At 45.3% G+C, this 21,619-nt stretch overlaps 1 protein-coding gene across 1 annotated transcript; it reads left to right on the top strand.

Moving 5' to 3' along the window:
* Positions 1 to 1,279: 1,279 nt before the first annotated feature.
* Bnc1 (basonuclin 1) lies at positions 1,280 to 12,967 on the top strand. Its single transcript, XM_052760216.1, is given in 4 exon segments — positions 1,280 to 1,439; positions 2,354 to 2,589; positions 4,804 to 6,656; positions 10,762 to 12,967. Coding segments are annotated over 4 exon segments (2,934 nt in total). The 3' UTR covers positions 11,447 to 12,967.
* The last annotated feature ends 8,652 nt before the right edge of the window (positions 12,968 to 21,619 follow it).

Consider the following 21,619-nt stretch of genomic DNA (forward strand, 5'->3'; position numbering starts at 1 on the left):
GACAAGAGGTTCAGGCCCCAATTCAAAGACTTTATTGTCCCTTCTCTGAACATTGTCCCTCCCCAGTTTCAAAGCTCTCTTGAACCATACAAATTTCACCCAGAAGCATCCGTTATTGCCAAAAAAGAAAAAATTAACCATGTGAGGTTCCAACTCGGATGACTGACTCCTTTCAGGGGTTTTGTTAGTTGGTTTGTTATAATAATGGATTACATCCTTTAGGCCTCTATCTTTTGAGAAATTCTGACAAGATGGGTTGGTAAAGTATTTGCCCTGCAAGCATGAGGACCTGAGTTCCCAGCCGAAGCACCCTGTAAAAGCCCAGCATGGCAGCACACATCTGTAACCCCAGGAGTGGGGCAGGGCAGGGTGGGGACGGACACAGATCTCTGGAGCTCACCACTTAGCCAGTCCATAGGAATTGGGGAGCTTCGGGTTTGCTGTGAGACCCTGACTCAAAAACAAGGTGGAGATTGACTGAGAAAGACACCTGGACCGGGCATCACCCTCTGAGCTGCACATGCACACCTATTTGGACCCACACATGCATGCATACACAAATATGCAACACAACACCACACATACACATGCACACACACACACACACACACACACGCACACACACACACTTTGTATTTATGTCTCATTGATCTTAATGCTAGGACTTTGTTGGACATGTGCATCTTTATTTTCTATTTCCACTGTACTTTTGTATACTGCACAGGTACATGCGCGCACGCACACACACACACACACACACACACACACACACACACACACACCCTGCAAGACATGGTCCATAGCATTTAACTGAGGCATCAGTGCAGGACTTGCCCAACCTGTATCTGTCTCTTGACGGTCACATGGTATAATCAGCCATTACATGTTCTCAAATCTATTTAGTATTTTCGACCTCTACCGTATCTTAAGGGTCTGAGGGTAACAGATTCCATACATGGATTACTCTTGCTTCAGATAATTCTCTTACTTGTTCTAAGCTGGTCTTTATGTATCCGTCAGCTTAGAAGTTTGGTGAAAGTACAACTTCGTATTTGTCTGTGACCTTCATAACAACAAGGTTTCAAACCGTAATCTTTTCTCATAAGTCCTTTATAGGTTCTCCCTATTCTTGTATGTGAATTGTCTATGTTGATGTTCATGGTCTCCCAAGTGTTGGACTCGCTGCTCCTCTTTCCGGTGGTATAATATGCACCTTTGGTCCAGCACAAGGCACACATTGCTGAGTGAATCTTAGGAATAGGGGAATTTTGTTGAATAAATGCAACATATTCTGCACATAGCTCTTACGTTGTGTACATACACATGTTCTCTCTTATAGGCTATCGGCTGTACTCTGAACTGCAGTTGCCCAAGTTTCAAGCCTGGGAAAATAAACCACCGACAGTGTGAACAGTGCAGGCACGGATGGGTGGCTCATGGTAACTTTATTTCTCCCCTCTCTGATAGTGGCCTTTCTTAGTAACTTAAATTTATAGAGGAACTGATTTCATACCAAAGAGAGACAGCTGACTCCTAAGCTAAATAGTAAGTTTCTAGTGTGCTTCTGGTAACAGGCTATATAAGTTATCTCTTCACATTTTAACTTATACACTGTCTTACTAACTCCATTTTAAATATGTCAAAACTGATAACTTCTGTGCTGTTTTATGGACATGTAGATAGGTCCCATGGTAATAATTAGCCCCTAATATTTTTTGGCTGAAATGTGTCCTGATACAAGGGTATCCCCTATTCATTATTTAGATGAAATCTATAACTAGACATCCTGCTTATGCATATGGCGAGTCTGACAGTCCTGAGCCACTTGTAACTGCTGAATGCTGGGAATGTGGCAAGGGCTGCTGGAGAATGGCATTACTAACTTTCTTTAACTCTGATTGATTTCATGGAAATAGCCCCAGCAGCTGAGCAGACTGGATTAGGCGGCCTCATTTCTAAAGTCCTCCTCCCAAGCAGTAGATCAGGGCCTGAACCCAGATCCTTGATTCCCAGGCCATCTTTGCCTCTAGACTCTGATTCCTAACTTCATTCTCTTGACTCTCTTCTTGCTGCTTTTGTGCCCCCCTTTTCTTTGCCCCTTCCCTTGTTAGTGAAGATTTTCCTCCTCAGGAATGTCACAAGAAAGGGGGAAAAGTCTTCAATCTGTTGTTTTTATTTTAGAAGTTTCTGTGAAGAACATGAATGCCAATAGCTATTCAGGATATTAGTCCTCAGTTTTTGTTGTTGTTTTTTCTGTTGGAACAGACAACTAAGAATAGCCCCAGCCGACTTTCTGTGCAGTGTTTCTCCTAAAATTATGAGCTTTCCCAAATGTCCTGCACTTGAATTTCAGCTCTAAGTAAGTTGAGGATTCCGCCCGTGTATCCAACAAGCCAAGTGGAGATCGTGCAGTCCAGTGTGGTGTTCGATATTAGCAGCCTCATGCTCTATGGGACCCAGGCCATCCCTGTTCGCCTGAAGATCCTCCTCGACCGGCTCTTCAGTGTGCTGAAGCAAGATGAGGTTCTGCAGATCCTTCATGCCTTGGACTGGACCCTTCAGGATTATATCCGTGGATATGTGTTACAGGTAGAGTGGCGGGGGCTCCGTTCTTCTAGAGTGCTCATGTAACTGGTGGGACCCAGTGCCTGCCAGTCATTGGTGGCTGTCCTTCCCTTTGAATTTTTCCTAATGACTTAAGCCCCTGATTCATATTCAGGGAGGAGCCCTGGACTTTCCTCAAGGTCTCTGTGAAACTCCAGGCTGTGGGAGCATTACACACTCTCTCGAGTGTGTTTCACTAAGCTAACTTTCACAGAAAACCACTGGTTTCTTTTGGGTACTGTCTCCATTACATATATCATGCCCGAACTACCCACTGACCTGAGATGTCCTGTGTGTCGGACTTTACTGGGAACTGGAGGTGAGAAAGGGCTCTGACATGCCAGCACTATACAGCAGACAGCTCACACGCTGGTGCCCCTTTGCTGTCCGGGAAGGCTCTCTCTCCCACTCCACTGCTGAGTTTCTTTCCTCAGCCCCACGTGTGACATGGTTGTGTTCATGTCCCAACCCATTCTCTCTCGTCTCTGTCCCTCTTCCTCTCGCTCCTTTTATCCACTCTTCTTCCCCCACTGTCTCCTCTTCTCACCACCACCCAAATTCTCCTCCTCTCTTCATTGTTCTAGCCTTCTAGCCCCTCGTCTCTCTTCAGAGTAATTTAGCCTCTTTTCCTAGGTCATGCCGTGGATATAAGGCTTCATCTTCAGAGGCAATCAAAGTGTTTTATGAGCAAGTAACATGTTACCTGAAGTAACAGAGCATTGTTCTTGCCAATGCACTAGGAAGATCGGCAGACTTTGGTTAAATTTTTTTTCCAGTGAAACGGCAGATACATGTATTTTCAAGTCTAATATCAATTGCAGTCTTAGGTAGAATATATCATTAAAAATAAATACATAAAAAATAAATAACACCCATTTATTAATGGACATGCTCTTATAGTAGTTTCATGATGAAGTAGACATATCCCTGTTTTCCCCTCTCTGTCTCTCTGTCTCTGTGTCTCTGTCTCTCTGTCTCTCCCTGTCTGTCTGTCTGTCTCACTCTCTCTAAGATAGGGTCTTACTACATAGCCCTAGCTGGCCTAGAATTCTCTTTGTACACCAGGCTGGCCTCAAACTCACAGAGATCCACCTGCCCCTGCCTCTTGAGTACTGGGATTAAAGGTGTGCAGCACCACACCCATTTACCCTTGTTTTCTAATTGAAAACCCAGAAGGCTCTGAGTGCTTTATACTTGCACTGAAACTTATTCCACCAGTATATAGCAGACCCAGAAATAAGCAGCACATTTCTTCCTAATTCTAAAGCTTGTCATCGTTTCCTGGGATCCTGTGTGCACACCTCTGGTGTGGGGCCCCCAGCTGACTAGGAATGGCCATACGTAGAGTAGCATTATGGTCTTACATTATGACATAGATCAATATTTAATGATCCTAATAATCTTGCTTTCTAGTGTTAGGATTAAAAATATGGAATCAATTACCTTGAACCTCTGGTGCATGAAATATTTATGATGTTACATTCCTCCTCATCTTCAAAACTCTCACATGCACTGTGAAAAATCTCAGTAGGCCATCAAATACGTGTTCTGTGATAAAATATTTATTGTAGTTTTGGGAAAAGTTAGGCCTTGCTAGAGTTTGAAAGATCTCCAACACTCTAGGATAATTACAGCTCTGCTTTATGAACATGGGCAGTAGATCAATACTTGCTCATTTGGTTTTTGATGGTAGGTGTTTAGGAGATTATTAAGTTTGCAGCAAATGAATACTTGGGCTATATCCAGACTTTACTGCCCCATCTGTAGTCTTTCAATGAAGATACTATTGTCTTTCAAATGATACGTATTTTTATTTTAGTGAGGAAAATCATCATGCCTCAGATATGACAAAAATCATATATGACAGCTAGCTGGTTTGAAATAAGATGAAAAATAATTTCCAAATTTCCCTGACTTGGGTTTCAGTAATACACCTACCTTTATTTCACTCTTCTGGGCTAATGGTACAGTCACTGTTTACATTTGTGTAGTTTATGATATGCACAGTTTCTGGCTTGGGAAGGTGAGGTGGGCATGGATTGAACTCTGCAAATCCTGTGCTGATCCACAGGAAATGTTTTTCTAACAGGCACAAAAATTGTTGTAGTCTGGTGGAGGCGCCATCAGATGGCACCTTCATGAGGAACAGAGTGAGCCGCAGTGAAGTGGCTGTTCTTTTACGTTCTGGTTTGTATTTAGGATGCCTCGGGGAAGGTGTTGGATCACTGGAGCATCATGACCAGTGAGGAAGAAGTGGCCACCTTGCAGCAGTTCCTTCGTTTCGGGGAGACCAAGTCCATAGTGGAGCTCATGGCAATCCAGGAGAAAGAAGAGCAGTCTATCATCATCCCACCCTCCACAGGCAACGTAGACATCAGGGCTTTCATTGAGAGCTGCAGCCATAGGAGTGCCAGCCTCCCCACTCCAGTGGACAAAGGCAGCCCCAGCAGCATGCACCCTTTTGAGAACCTTATAAGCAATATGACTTTCATGTTGCCTTTCCAGTTCTTCAACCCTCTGCCTCCTGCTCTGATAGGTTCACTGCCTGAGCAGTACATGCTGGAGCAGGGTCAGGACCAAAGCCAGGACCCCAAACAGGAGCTGCACGGGCCCTTCTCTGATAGCAGCTTCTTAATGTCCGTACCATTTCAGGTTGATAAAGAACCGTGTCTGAAGTGTCCAGATGTTGTTACCCCAAAAGAAGACAGTGCACACTTAAGCGACTCCAGCTCATACAGCATTGCCACTAAGCTTGAAAGGACACAGCTGTCCCCTGAGGCCAAAGTAAAGCCTGAAAGGAGCAGCCTGAGTGCGAAGAAGGGCCGGGTGTTCTGCACTGCCTGCGAGAAGACGTTCTATGACAAAGGCACTCTGAAGATCCACTACAACGCTGTCCACCTGAAGATCAAGCATAAGTGCACTATCGAAGGGTGCAACATGGTGTTCAGCTCCCTGAGGAGCCGGAACCGACACAGCGCCAACCCCAACCCTCGCCTGCACATGCCGATGAACAGAAATAACCGGGACAAGGACCTCAGGAACAGCCTGAGCCTGGCGAGCTCCGAGGCCTACAAGCGCCCGGGTTTCACGGTGATGTCTCCAGACTGTGGGCCCCTCCCTGGCTACACCGGTTCAGTGGAGGACTCCAAAGGTCAGCCAGCTTTCTCGAGCACTGGGCAGAATGGCGTGCTTTTCCCGAACCTACGGACCGTCCAGCCGGTCCTTCCCTTCTACCGCAGTCCAGCCACTCCCGCTGAGCTGGCGAACACGCCTGGCATGCTGCCCTCTCTCCCCCTCTTGTCCTCCTCGATCCCAGAACAGCTGGTTTCCACAGAAATGCCCTTCGATGCTCTTCCCAAGAAGAAGTCCCGGAAGTCCAGCATGCCTATCAAAATAGAGAAGGAAGCTGTGGAAATCGCTGAGAAGAGACACAGTCTCAGCTCAGATGATGACATGCCCCTGCAGGTAGTCAGTGAAGATGAGCCAGAGGACAGCAGTCCTCAGTCAGACCGAGGACCTGAGGAGCAGCATACACAGCTAAGCTTAGAGAAGCCTTTCCCCCAAGGAGAAAGACCCTGCCACCTTGAGTCTGTGACTGAGTCTCAGGGAGCTATCAGCAGAACCCTTGAGCAGACCACACACACAGAGAGGGAGGCTGAGCAGAAGTTAGGGTTCACTTCAGTAATGCCAAGAGAGGGGGAGGATGGTGGCCATGAGCGCCATTTCACACCTGGACTGGGGCCCCAAATTCCCTTTCCTGACTACATGGAATTGCAGCAGCGCCTACTGGCTGGGGGACTCTTGAGTGCTTTGTCCAACAGGGGGATGACTTTTCCTTTTCTGGAAGAGTCTACAGAACTGGAACACCTGGGCGAGCATGCCCCAGTGAGGCCAAAGGAAGAAAATCGCTTTCAGTGTGACATCTGCAAGAAGACCTTTAAAAACGCTTGCAGTATGAAGACACATCAGAAGAACACACATGCCAAAGAGACACACACATGCACAGTGGAGGGATGTGGTGCTGCCTTCCCATCCCGTAGGAGCAGGGACAGGTAAGGTGTCTGTCGGCAGCACAGACTGTCTTTTAAGACAGCAGTTTAAACCTTTGCATGCATCAAAATCATCTGAAAGGTCAGGAAAACCGACTTCTGGGCCCTAACCCTAAAATTTGCTGTTGTAGGTCAGGGGTGAAAGCTGAGAGTGTGCATTTCTAGCAAATTCCCAGATGGTGTGGAAAATTAATGAATTTTCAGTTCCAAAAGTCTAAAAGTATTTAGCCACAAAACTTGACCTGGAAAGACATGATGCTTTTTGTGGTATAGATTTCCACTGTTACCTTTTTGAAGGGTTTACGTAGCTTTGGTATTATTTAATTACTAATGACTGTATTCATATTAATTTATTAATAGATACTCTGATATATTTCAGCACATGTATCATCCCATCTTTCTAAAGTCTGAAAGTTCCCAAATTGAGAAACACATCTGCCCCCAGATGTGTGGGATAAAGAATGGTGAGCTGGTTCTCACATTGTGGAGAGAATAGAGGAAGGGCTTCCTAAAGCCACATAATTTCTCAAAATTAGCCTAATTCTCATCTCATAAAATGAAGAAGCCCATCACGTGAAACCTTTTCTCTGACTTCTAGTCACCCAGCACCATCTGCAGAGAGGACAGATAGCTGCTTGATTGGAGACTTTTGAAGATGTTAACCTATCAAAGAATGAAGGTGACTGGCAGCTCCTTCCAGGGGCTACTACGTATGTTTGAAAGTTGCTGGGTTATCGTAAAACACACAGACTTAGCTCGAAGTGCACACTCCCAGGGCTTATCTCCCTGGAGCACAGCACGGTGCTTCTCTTTGTGTACTTGGCTAATCACGGTTTAGTCGCCCTCCTCCCAGCCTCTGAGAGGAAGAGCAGGTACAGCAGAGGTGACCTAAGGAGTGTAATGAAAGGGTCAGCTGTCTGATGAAATGCAGTGTGATAAATGGCTCCCAGGATGTGAAAACTACATTTGTTCAAACAAGCTCGACTTGAAGCAGGTTAGCACCACTGCTAGCTTCGTCCAAATTGTAATGCCTAATTTCAGAGGGTGAAAATGTAAAGACTCCCACACACATTCCTGCTAGGGCTCATAAGAACACTCATTGTCTTTAGTGAAGAGAAGAAGGCACAGGAGATATTAGTTAAAATTCCTGCCTTCTGTTGCTAGGATGTTTAAACCAAACCACTAGGGTACCCCTAATTAATGAACCAGTCCTTCTCCTTCATCCTCCAAGAAGAGGAGGGTTTGCTTATGAATAAGCTGTTGTTATAAAGAGGTAGTCATATCAGTTAGATTATCTTTACTATTTATGAGACCGGTGAAGTCTACAGGATCTACTAAATTATAACACATACGAGACTGACAGTTCTTTTCATATGATGCTCGATTTCCATACAGTCAGTGCTTTCTTATGTTCTGAACTACATGCATGTATATAGAAATCTCGACTCTACAAGATCCCATCTAGCATTCTAAATGTTTCAACACTTTATTTTACATTTTATTCCAATAGTTTAGATCTTTGAACATAGATCTAAAAAAAACTATAGTTTTAAAAACACCGTTTTAAATAGGACTTTGTGGATACACCCAGGCCCAGGTCCACCACTCCAGCTAAGTCAAAGTTGAGAACTGCATCATTTTGTTCGTTAAGGCAACTAGCTTCCCCTCTTTGAGCCACAGTTCCTGCTAGCAGCAGTTCCTAGGATCAGAGAGAGAGGGAGGGAGGGAGGAAAGGAGAGAGAGCGCATCTTAAATGTTTATTTAACCAGCAGCTCTTCTGTGGTAGGTGCTGGGGAACACAATCCTTGCTCACTGAAGTGTCAGTCTAGTGGAAAAAATAGACAGTCAAAAGGAATTACAGATGACCATAAAGACTGCTGCAGTGAAATGTAGGCTATAATGACACATACTAGGGTGCTCAGCTAGACTCCTTGATATATTAACAAAGGCCCCCTGGATTAAGGGGTCTGTCCAAGCCAGCAAGTATTACATGTATTAGTCCCATAACGTTGTTGTTGTTGTTGTTGTTGTTGCTGTTCCTCAGATAAGGACCTGCACGTGCTTTTCTCTATTTAGGTTGTAGCAGTCACTGTTTACTGTACTGGGAAGTAAGAACTGGGAAAAGATGACATCTCTTTAAAACAAGAATATACATATTGTATGTTAATATAGCACATTAATGGGAAATGGCTTTTATTTTTCCAAAATGATTATAGTGAGATAAATGGCTTTATTTTATATTGTTGCAAATCTCTAATATTTGGTTTAGAAAACAGCTACTTCTGCATTTGGCCTGTTGCAATATCACATTATATACATTCTGGAAACTCCCATGAATTAATAATGTTGGTTATGAACTCTTGCTTTGGGAGCTGCTGGAAGGATGTTGAGGACTAGGCTCATTCACTTTGAGAGCCACTGATCTCAACTAAATAGAAGTGAGAGGCAGGAGTCGCAGTGGGAGTTGGAAGAAAATGGGAAGATGAGGCAGGAGGCACAGATTCACAAAGTCCTTGGAAAAGAAAACCTGGCACTTAGTCCAGAGAGTCTTTGTATTATGTCCTGGTCATAGGGTACAGCACCTTAGGAATGGCTAAGCCTTTGAGGGCCTGAGCAGGGAAGAGACAGTTGTTAGTGTCCACTGGAGAGCCAGGAGATGGACATGAGATCCAGAGATTTACGTTGTAGTAGAGCCTTCACATTCCAGGTTCCAGTGCATGTCTGAGTTTTTCAACTGCTTGAATGCAGTGGAATTAATATGTCCATCTGCTGTCTGGTTTTCTGCAGACACATGCCAGCCCTTTCAGTGCGGAACATTAACATAATCACAGGGCAGAGCCGTAGCTGAGAAGAGCTGAGTGCAAAGTGGGTGATCTTGGAGTATAATTCTCATCATGTCCACAAAACACGGATAAAGGGGTAAAAGAAAGTACATAACAAAATATATACATTTTATGAAATACAATTAAGACTCCCTCATACACATACCTTGAGAGATTTAGAATAGAAAATTTAATTCTTAATTTATTTAGAGAGGGTGTTTTCTTGACTCTGGCATAATTCTCATCTATATTGTTGGAGACATTTTTCTTATTTGAGATCCTTTTTCTGTCACCTGTAGGATTGTACCTTTTAGTGTAAGGGGTTTTTTTTCTTGTCAGAAGTTACCAGGGGATCCCTAAGCAAGAGCAACATTGATTTTACAAGTTACATCTATGATAACATGGGGGTAAACAGCATGTGTCATAATGGATGCTCATCATCTGCCTGTTAGGAGTAAATGATTGGGTGCAAGATTGGCAGTGTGCTCACACTGCTGCATTTGCAAAACTCCTGTCTGGTTCATCATGAGACGCTGCAGATGCGACCTACACTAGACACACACACACACACACACACACACACACACACACACACACACACACACACACACACACACTTCCAGCTGTTTAGGTTGCCAGCTGTACCTATAGGACTTCTAAAGTGAAACATGAACTCCTACTCATGACCAGCACTATCCAATAGAAAGATGATGTGAAGCCACATTAGGAATCTTTAATGTTCTATATCAAAAGGGCAAAAGGAACCAGGGAATGTAAGTTTTAATAACGTGTTTAATTCAACATACCCCAAATACTATCTTTTCTATATATGACAGTAGCAGTGTGTCAGGTGTTGAATACCATATTAGATGGTATGGATTGAAGGTGGTAATCTTTCATCATTTCATCGAAATAAAGTATTCTGCTTAGTTTCTTATCATCTGTGACTGATGCTTTCTTGGGCTTCCCTGAATCTAGTGCCCCCGTCAAGTTGGCCTAATTAAAGTTGTCTCGACCTCCTCTGTGGATGAGATGAAGGAAGTTAAATCAGGTGGTGAAATTTGAAGTTCCAGACTGTTGGCTTTCCTGGGGAATGCTGGCTTCTGATGAGTAGCCACAGCATGGTCTAGTATCTGCTGACCACATAGCACAGCTCACAGGATGCTAACCCCGACTATTACCCCCACCATACCACATGTTTTTCCTAGTGTCTGTTGAGTCTTTCTACTCAGAATAATGGCTCTAAAACAACAGTCCCACTCATCTCTGTCTTTTCACTCTCGTAGACACAGCTCGAACCTGAGCCTCCACCAGAAAGTATTGACTGAAGAAGCATTGGAGAGTAGTGAGGACCATTTCCGTGCCGCTTACCTTCTGCAGGACGTGGCCAAGGAGGCCTATCAAGATGTGGCTTTCACACCACAAGCATCGCAGACGTCGGTCATCTTCAAGGGAACAAGTGGCATGGGCAGTCTGGTTTACCCACTAGCTCAAGTTCACAGTGCCAGTCTGGAGAGTTACAACTCCGGGCCCCCTAGCGAGGGCACCATCCTGGATTTGAGCACTACCTCAAGTATGAAGTCAGAGAGCAGCAGCCATTCCTCCTGGGACTCTGATGGCGTGAGCGAGGAAGGCGCCGCCCTTATGGAGGACAGTGACGGGAACTGTGAAGGCCAGAGCCTTGTCTCTGGGGAAGATGAGTACCCCATCTGTGTCCTGATGGAGAAGGCCGACCAGAGCCTTGCTAGTCTGCCCTCTGGGTTGCCCATCACCTGTCATCTCTGCCAAAAGATATACAGTAACAAAGGGACCTTTAGAGCCCATTACAAAACCGTGCACCTCCGCCAGCTCCACAAGTGCAAAGTGCCAGGCTGCAACACCATGTTTTCGTCTGTTCGCAGTAGAAACAGACACAGTCAGAATCCCAACCTGCACAAGAGCCTGGCCTCATCTCCAAGCCCCCTCCAGTAACAAGCCAAAGACTCGGATAGGTGTTTGCCCTGAGTTCAGGAGTAAGAGAATCCAAAGAATAAGGTAGTTGGACTGTTGAGTACCATTTCTCATAAGCCAGACGAAAGTGACTTGATAGTCTTCTACAGCAGGAAAAGCACAAGGCAAGCCTGTGAGAAGCTGACACTGGGGTAGCCCTTTCTGCTGTTATTTTTCTTAGCCCACAAGGTCTTCCACTGACACAGGAAAACACAGAAAGGCAGTTCCCCCAGATTTGTTTACATGTTCCCTAGGACACCTCCGGGTCTACAGACCAAGGAGGGAATAGGGATCAGGAACTAGGCACAGCTTCACAGGAGGCCTGCAGTATTAAGGTATCAGGGAAGAAGTCTCCTTGAATACAACACTGTCACCGTGGGCATGACCACCAGTCCCAAAGATGTCGTTTTCAGGTACCCTCCCCCCTTTTTTTGGATGAATCCAAAGACCAGACTTGAGTTTAGGAAAATGACATTCAGAGACCATCCCTCCATTGGGAGTCAATAATTGCTCCTTCACAGTCTTGGATGTAATTCCAGGGAGTTCTCCGAGGAAGCTGGTTGGCCCCCATTATGCTCTTTGTCAATTCTCCTTGATCGGCAATATGCATTTAAGAAGCTAGAGGGAAAATATTTTGTGCACTTAAGAATAGTGGACTTCAGTTTAATTTAAAGTTATTTTGATAATATTTAACTTGTGTTTATATTATGTAACTATTTGGTGTGAGTGCAGACATGTCCATGTCACCTCTGAGTCTGTTCAGAATTAGAACAAGTGACAACTCACACTGGAGAACCACAGCCTGTCTTCGGGTGGTAAACTGCAGCCTGGTGACCCCTGTCAGGGAGAGTGCAAGTGTGGTTCTGCCTAACGCATTTGTATATATCCACCAGGCTATTTAGAGAACGTGGTTCTGATGGCTGTTGTGTATCTGCAGTGCCACTGGACCCTCGCTCTTCACCCGCTGGCAAATGTATAAGGTTAGAATGGACTTTGAGATTTATTTGGTAGAAAGAAAAGTAGGGACCTTACTGCCATGTTCTATGTCTTAATATTTAACTTATTCCAAGATCTATTCCACACCGCTAAACATGTTTGCCACTATAGAAAAGATGTATAATCAGCCCTGTGAAATGAGACTGTCTCAGAATTCAGCATTGGCAATATTCTAAAGGGCTATGCAACTTTAAAAGAAGTGGATTTTGTATTCAGAGTTCAAGTTAACTGTTTGACTCATGTTGACTTAATTTAAAAATCCTTAAAGGAAATTGATGGTTATAAGAGATATTATTCCCCTGGCTTAAAGATAGAAAAAGCCAAAACCTGTTAGCAGTTATTTCAACTTAAAAAAAATTACTTAAAAGTTGTCTCTGCTTAAGGAGAGATGTATCTTTCAAGCTTTTTTGTTACTGAGATGTTCAACATTCTAATTTCCCCAAATGGAAAAAAATTTGTATGCAATGTTTTCTATGATTTAATAAAAATATACAGCATACCTTTTGTTTAAAGGGCAAATATTTATACCAATGGTTTTATTTATATGTCTGTCTTTTCACAAGTGGATTTTCTCATATATTCAAACACAGAAACACTGTGAATTTGAGAGAATCAAAAGTCTACAGATGACAAGACATTGCTACACCAAAGTGGACTGCAATAAAGAGGTCAAAGAGATGAAGTGGGTCATTTGTTGGGAGCATGAGCTGGAAAAAAATACATACTGTGATGTTTCATAAATACAGTGCTGTCCAAGATAAGCCTTGGCTAATACTTAGAACGTAATGAAACATTTAAGTCTTTTCTTGAATGTAACTTAATTTCCTCACTTTTTGTCCACTCTCACAAATCTAGTGTCCCAGTTAAGCTGGCAGAATTAAAGTATCTGGTCACTCTATCAGTGCAGGAAGCTACGAGTCCATTAGATGGTGATGTTGAGAACTACATAGTCCCAGTTTGCAGACTGTTGAGTTTCCTGGTAAATGCTAACTCCATAAAGAGCTGGAACCCATCTGTCCATCCAGCCTCCCTCCCGTATTTGATGCCCTTCATGTTTTACTGAGTAAAAGACATCATTGGAGGGAAACGATCTCCTACCATTTATACTGGTCTCATACTAAGCCATTTCATCTTTTCTGAATGGCAGGAGTGGCATCCTAAATGGTCTTGTGTTTCTATTGGTACACCCTATAGCAGCTACAATGATCTTGACCAGTTGTAAAGTAGATCGTGTAGTGCCCCAGCTCAGTCCCCTCCAGTGGCTTCCCCTAACAGCCAGCAGGAGACCCAACAGCATCCCAAGGCTTACGAAGACCTGCAGTGTCTTTCTGCCTCCGTTGACCTCTCCATCCTCCTGCCCACTACCCTGCCGCCTTTGCATACACGCTCTCCTTTCTTTCTCCTGCAGTAGCTCTTCCAGAACTTCATTCACAAGATCCCATGCCAGCTGGCCTCACTTCCTTCTGCAGATAACTAGATAGGAATCCATTTATCTGCCCCTGCCCTTGTCACCGTGTCCATATTCACATCCATCTTGTTGGTCACATCTGCCTAGACCTGCCGAAGATCCAGCCTGTGTTTGGTGTACCACCCGAGTGACCTGCAAATCCCTATGAGAAGGTGATCAGGATCCTCACTAGCCATGTTTCCGTCACAACTCCGTCCCATCTGTCTCCCTAGTATCACCTATGACTGAAAGATCCAGATTTCCCTAGCTCCACCTGTCTGGGTTTTGATGATGATGATGTGTCCCGTTCCCCCCCCCCCTTACAGCTACGTAGGTCTGAATCCTCCATGAAACATTTAAAATACTGGAGGACCGTATTATGAGGCACTTCTCTGAGACAGAAAAGGGGTGAGGGAAGCGGACAGACAACATACATGGTACAGTTCTGCCATGGTGTATGTTCTGGAGGGAGTGAAGGAGGAAGACCACAGGAAGGTACCCCCTACACAGTCTAGGCAGCCATGAGTGCTTTGGTGCAAGTGCAGCTGTAAGCCTCAGAACACAGTGGTGGGAGCCCTCAGCCAAATGGCGCCTCTCTGAAGTCCCGATGTCCTGTTCAAACCTGTACTTTTCTCTAGACTCCACGAAAGTTTCCTCCTCTGAAGGATGCAACTCTCGACTCACCCTCCAGGCTTCTTCCCATTGCCTGCTGTCCCCACCTTCAGGGGTGGAACCCCATTGCTCCTCTCCTGTCCCATCCAGTGCCACATTTATCCTTTCTACCATTCCTCTTTTAAAGACAAGGTCTCCCCCTACATCCCTGCTACCTTGAACTAGAGATCCCCCTGCTTCAGCCTCTCAAGCGCTGGGGGTGCAGAGGTGCACCACCACACACATTCACTTTTCACCTGTTCCCTTGTAACATCTGCAGATCTCTCTCATCTGAACAGTAAAGGAAAGCAAGCCTTCTGGACTCCGAGCCTTTCTCTTGGTATTCTCTCTCCTGCGTCCAGGGCACTTGGGTTGTTGGATTTCTCCTTGTCAGTCATGGTTCTCCTGTTAGCCTATTCAAGACCCAACTCACACCAGGGTTCCCAGTGACTTCCCGATGGCTACATTCAAAGGACATGATTGGTTCTCTGGGGTCTCTTGGTTCCACTTGAACTTTGTCTCCTCTTCCCCTAGGCTATGGCATCTCCACAACTGACGCCTGTCATGGCTAGTGCCTTCTAAGTCTTCCGTCCAGAAGTGCCCTCCCAGGCAGTAAATAAATGCCCATTGGAGGTCCCAGAATAATCCACAGCCTCTCCAGCTCAACTTACCCTAAACTCAATTTAATAGCACTTTCCGTTTGTCCTGTACTCAACCATTATCCTCTGAGTATTTCCTCACCTGGGAGCAGATGTATCATTACCAATGAAAGCTGACAACCTGGGAGGAATAGCAACTCCAGTCAAGGCCAAGGCCCTTCAAGTCCAACTGTCCATGGTCAAACCTCGGCTACTCCACATTCTAACCAGGTGACTTTGATGAGGAACTACTTCGACGAGTCATAGTTTCTGCATCGATAATCGTGAGAATAAAAAAATGGTCTCTACTTCAGGATTCATGAGAAGACCAAGGACAGTGGGTATGTGGCATATGGGCCAGTGCCCTGTACATAAGCATTCAATAAACGTGGCCTGTGGTGCCATACACTAGCACTTTTTTTTCCCACTCCCAGTAGTTTGCAGTCAAATCCCAACACAACTACCTTCCTCCCACACACTCAAATCTCCTCTTCTTCATACCCATAATGAATTTTTGTTCACCAAGACAATCCTTTCCTCCTTACCCTCTAAAACTATCCCATTGAACTCCTCCTTCTGTGTGCTCTCAAATCCAGCCGCCACAGCAGTCACAGGGAGTTCCACAATCACATACATTTGACTATGTCCCCACATGCAGCTGCATCCCCCCACTCCCCGCCTCCCGCCCCATCCTCAGGTAAAACCCAACAAGGCCAAGCCTGCCACTTAAGACTAGCCATGCTCAGCAGCCTGACCTCTACAGATGCCTCTCTGTCTGTGCTCAGCTTCTTGTGCCTGTGTATATGACATGTGCCCTGCAGGAATTGCCTTTGAGCTCCAGCCCACTAATCCATGGTCTTCCTTTGAGATTCAGCTCAGCAATCATCATTTGTAGGGAGCCTCTTGTCTCATACTGTTTCCACTTCAGGGTTGAGAAGCCCATTCTCTACACCTGGAGCACCGTGTTCTCAGGGTTGGCTCACAGATTTCCCTCTCCCTGTGCCCACAACCTAGGGACAGTCCTTTTGCCAGTAGTCACTAACCTTGATTGTGGCGAAGCTTGACTGTGGCCTTCGGGGTGGTAGTCACCAACAGGGAAATACTGAGAGCCCAAGAACTGCTGAACGCATAGTGGTCAGAATACTAGGCATGGCCCCTATCCTTATGAAATTTAAGTCCAGCTCCCAGACGAAAACCTGCATCTTTTCTCTTAATCACAGGATCTGACCATATACACTTCAGTTAGACTCCAAAGGCATTTTACTCCCTATCTTGGTCAAGTGTTCAAAAACCACAGGAGTACAGCTGTGCCATTTTGTCTATGTCAGAGTGTTTCCCCCTGACGAAGCTAATAGATTAGTGGCTCTAGATTATCCCTGGTTCTTCAAACCGTTGTTAGGAAAGCTCACAGAACACTGAGGGGAGCTTTGTTTGTTGTGTGTTTCTCCCCTGAGATAAATCTCTGTCGTTTTACCATTTTAGCCATTTTAAACTGTTCACTTCAGTGGCATTCATGGTGTTGTACCACTTCTGTCTAGTTCCAGAACATTTCCTCATCCTCAGCTAAAACTGTGTCCATTCAGTACTCACTCTTTGGAAATTCCCAGCTCACACCAGCCCCTAGCAACCACTAGTCTGCTTTCTGTTTCTATGGACTCACTCATTCTTGTTGCTGCATGGAAATGGGTTCATACAATTTGTGGCCTTTTGAAACTTGTCTCCTTCACGTGTTCAAGGCTCTTCTGTGTTTAACATGTCATTTCTTCTTGTCACTAGACAATAACCCACTGTGTGGTACCCATCTAGTTTACCCATCTATTTTCATGTGTTAATCCATTCTTCAACTTGGCCGACTGTATGGCTGTTATCACTGTGAACCCTAGTGGACAAGTTTTTGTATAGGTGTGTTTTCAATTATCTTGGGTGGATATCTAGGAGTGGGATTGCTGCCCATTTGGTAACTGTAGGTTTGAGAAACTGCCAGACTGTTCCAAGGTCCCTGCCTCTTAAATGTGGCTGCACATTGGAATCACCTGGGCTGCTTTTTTTATTTCTATTAATGTGCATCAGTATTTTGCCTACACATGTCTGTGTGTCTGTGTGAGGCTGTTGGATCCTGGAGTTACAGACAGTTGTGAACTGTCATTTAGAGGCTGGGAATCAAACCTGAGTCCTCTGGAAGAACAGTCAGTACTCTTAACCACTGAGCCACCTCTCCAGCCCCCCTAGGCCACCTCGAAAACACCAGTTGCTAGGTCCCCTCGGAAGTTCTGATGGAGTCCACCTGTTCTGTGGCCTGGGTACAACCTCTGAAACTCTCCAGCTGTTTCCTCCATCCCTGTTCAATAGCTTCTGGTGTAGGCTTGAGGAACTCAGAGATGTCATTAATCATCCTGAACTACCCTCCCCCCAAGCCAATCTTTTCAACCCTGTTTGCTTATATTTTCTAATACAGTTGTGGTTTTTTGTTTTGGTTTGGTTTGGGGTTTTTGTTTGTTTGTTTTTGTTTTTGTTTTTGTTTTTTGGTTTTTTTGAGACAGGGTTTCTCTGTGTAGCTTTGCACCTTTCCTGAAACTCACTCTGTAGCCTAGGCTGGCCTCGAACTCACAGAGATCCACCTGCCTCTGCCTCTCGAGTGCTGGGATTAAAGGCGTGTACCACCACCACCCGGCTGCATTTGTGTTTTTTAAAAATTAAAAAAAAAATTAAAGCAAGCATATCCATCCCTAGGTTCTTCTTTCGGAAACTTCCTCCTTATTGGAGATGAGGGGAGCCTGGGAATCTAAAATGTCCATAGGCAGTTGGGCCGTGTTTCACACAGGTAAATTTGAAGCACTATCTTGGGTTGTTCTCAAAGTGTGAGCCAGGACAAGCACTGGTAGCAAGCACTACCTGAAACTTGTAAGAAATGTCAATTCTAATTCAACTAACTCAGACCCTAGATCTTAATAAATCTGCAGAGATGATACGCAAACTAGCTTACACGTATGTTATTAAACTACCAGCCTCCGGTCTCCGGGCTTGAGTGTGCCGTAGATCTGAAAGACATACTGCAGCACAGGCCCTGTTCCCAGCTTCTGATGTAGTAGGTCTGAGGTGGGACCCAAGACTCCACGTGTGTAATAATTCCTCGGGTGACGCTGACATGCTAAGTCTTGGGACCACACTTTAAGAATCCCTAGTCCCAAGTCTAGACCATGTGTTCTCAAACTCGGCTCTATTGGTGTTTCGGATCATGTCATCCTGTCTGTGTGGGGACTGTCCTGTGCACTGTAGCATTCAGATGCTTCCCCGACCTCTACCCACTAGATGCCAGGAGTTCCCTACAACACTGTAACTACTAAAATGCCTCCATCCATTGTCAACTGTCCCCTGATGGGGTGGTGACCAAGAAGCTCCGAGCTGAGAGCTATTGGTCTACCTGAGGTGTCCAACCTGTTGACATTATGACATGATGTTGTCATCTATCGATATGTTGAGCCCCATTCATATAGGCATCCTGGGGTGTGTGGAGGGGCATCAGTGAAGCATGAAATGGAGGGGTTATGCCATTCATCCCCTTCAAAGGGACAGTGTAGCGGGTGTGTGGCTCAGGCAGCCTCCCTCTGCCTGTCCTCACAACACACAGATCATGAGACATCTACAGAGGAACTTTGGACCCATGGGAGCAACCCTGCAGACATAGATCTCTCCATGACGGGAAATGTCACCTGCCCAGTAGCTGACAGTGGCGACAGGAGTGTGTCATGCATTTCTGGACACCAGCTGTGACATCCTGAGCGGCCCCCGTGATCCCTGTCGTCTCCCACCCCTCACCCACAACTTCTTCCCAGAGCTGTCAATTAAGCCAGTTTTGCCAAGAATCTTTAAAAGCAGCTACAGGGAAACTTTGGAGGATGGATTCCTACTGGTCACCTGATACTTTTACAATAGATCCGTGTCATTGCTAAGTTTTGTTTTGATTCTGTATTGGTACATAGTCACTGTACATGGTGGCACATTTCATAAAGACATTTTCAAATGTGTATCACGTACTTGGACTGTACTCACCCTCCGCACCCCCTCCTCCCTTCTCACAGAGCCTTTCCCCAATCTCACTTCTGTTTTCTTAGGTGTGTATGTATAACATCCTTTGGTATATCTAATATCAACCTTCATGTTTATGTATGTGAAATGTGTGTGTGTGTGGGGGGGTGTTATGTATCTGTATAAAATCTAGGATCCACAAATGAGAGAAAACATGCAAAATCCACCTTTCCGAGTCTAAGTGATGAGGTTTTTTTAGTCATAATAATGGTGCTTTATCTTTATGGAGGGGCAAGAATACCGAGGGCAAGAAAAAAATGTTTTACAAAGAAATAGTGTGGCTTTCCAAGCAACGCTGTTAGCAGTTCAGATTGTTAGGGAGGGGTGCCCTCTGCTGGAATTTGTTGGTTATTGCAATGGGTGCTGTGCGCTATGCTGGAGTCCTCCAGATTTAGGAATGTGATTGGAAAATTCCCCCAGGGCCGCCGCCCATGCTCTGAGGGCAGCTGAGAAGAGGACATGTCCCCAGCATGATCTTGCTCCCTCTTCCAGGAGTTAAGCACCTTAAACAAAACTTTAATCCAGGGCTCCAGCCGCCACACTGTTTGGCATCTGCCTTGCAGGAGCAGAAGTAGACTCCACGACGGGAGAAATACATTTGTCAGGAGCCTATCCTTCTTCCTGATCCTGGCCCCTCAGCACACCTCGATATGAAACTTCAAACATCGGCTCTGGAGTCCCCATCTCCTTAGCTGTGACATGGCTTCAGGTTACGTGTTGGGGTGTTCTGGGGAACTGAAGGACAAGAAGAAGATGTGGAGGGTAGCTGCTATCCAAGAATTCCCTCTACTTCCCTCAGATAGGGTTCATTCCGTTTCCACCTGACTGGGGCTTTATTGAGGGTCTGGGATTTTCTCCTTGGTTTTTTTGGGGGGGGGGGTAATTGAGTTTGTTTTCTTTTTTAATTGGGGTTTTGTTTTCCTTTGAGGTTATTGTTGTTGAGACAGGTTTTCTTGTGGCTCACCTTGTCCTTCAACTCTTGATCCTCTTGCCTCCACCTCCAAGTGCTGGACTTAGAGGTGTATGCGTTATACTCTCCAAGGGGTTCTTCTAGGTGCTGCTGATGTTGTCTGTTTGTTTTCCACATCTGTTGTGAGAATTCCTTCTCTATGGATATGTGGACACAGAGTATCTCCTCTAGCACCTCCCCAGCACCTTCTCTAGCACCTTCTCTGGCATCTCCCCAGCACTTTCTCTAGCATCTCCTCTAGCATCTCTCCAGCACCTTCTCTAGCATCTCCTCTAGCATCTCCCCAGCACTTTCTCAAGCATCTCTCCAGCACCTTCTCTAGCACCTCCCCAGCACTTTCTCTAGCATCTCCCCAGCACCTTCTCTAGCACCTCCCCGGCACCTTCTCTAGCATCTCCTCTAGCATCTCTCCAGCACCTTCTTTAGCATCTCCTCTAGCACCTCCTCAACACCTCCTCTAGACCCTCCTAGGACCTGGAGACTCAGAGGCTGCATGCAAGTGGGGCAAATCTGAATCAAAAGGCTAGGAAGAGTGGCTGGGATCTCAGTAAGGAGCCAGTGACCCTCCCCCACTCTCCCCTGTCACAGTCATCAGGCTAGATCTTCAGGGCCTCTTGCAAGCAGGCACAACTGATTTGGTGACTATGGCAGCTGTTTTGCTCAAAGGACTACTTTCTGGAATACATAATTGCACACATGTATGGTCTAATGTATACTAATTCAATGCAGGTATATGGCATGCAATGACCTAACCAAGCATTTTCCCTCCTCAGACATCAATTATTCTTGTGCTAGTGTAATAATTCTAGTTATTTTGTAATGTATCATAGATTATTCTAGATAGTAGTTACTCTAACCCCTACCTAGCCCTACCTCCTACCTTCCCATCTCCTCTCCTACCTGGCTTTATTCATAGATGCTTTTCAATTTATGATGAGGCCATCTTCTTCTAAACCTGCTAACCTACTGAACAGCACAAGTGGCCTGCCCACCTTAGCCATGCTCAGAACAGCTGCATTAGCTTAGCGGAACATCATCATCTGACATGCCTTTCCATTTTAGTGTTACCTGTCTCATTGTGTGGGTACACTTTTGCACCATCATAAAGGCCACAGATCACTTACTATTTTGTGTATCAGTACTAAAAAAGAAACTTTTCTCTCCAAAACCATTCAGAAGATGATATTTAAAGTCCTTTGTTTGCTGATCCCTGCCCTGCACTTCCCTCTTTCCTGCTTTTCAAGCTGTACTATAGAGAACAGTGAGGACAAGGGTGACGTAATTTACCAGGGAGCCGCATCCAGTTGCTTAGTGTCCATGATGACACTGACCCCCTCCAAAATCCATTTCCTAACAAGCTCACCAAC

This window comes from Peromyscus californicus, unplaced genomic scaffold, assembly GCF_007827085.1.
Source record: "Peromyscus californicus insignis strain IS unplaced genomic scaffold, ASM782708v3 Scaffold_4__1_contigs__length_199733344, whole genome shotgun sequence".
NCBI classification, from domain to species: Eukaryota; Metazoa; Chordata; class Mammalia; order Rodentia; family Cricetidae; genus Peromyscus; species Peromyscus californicus.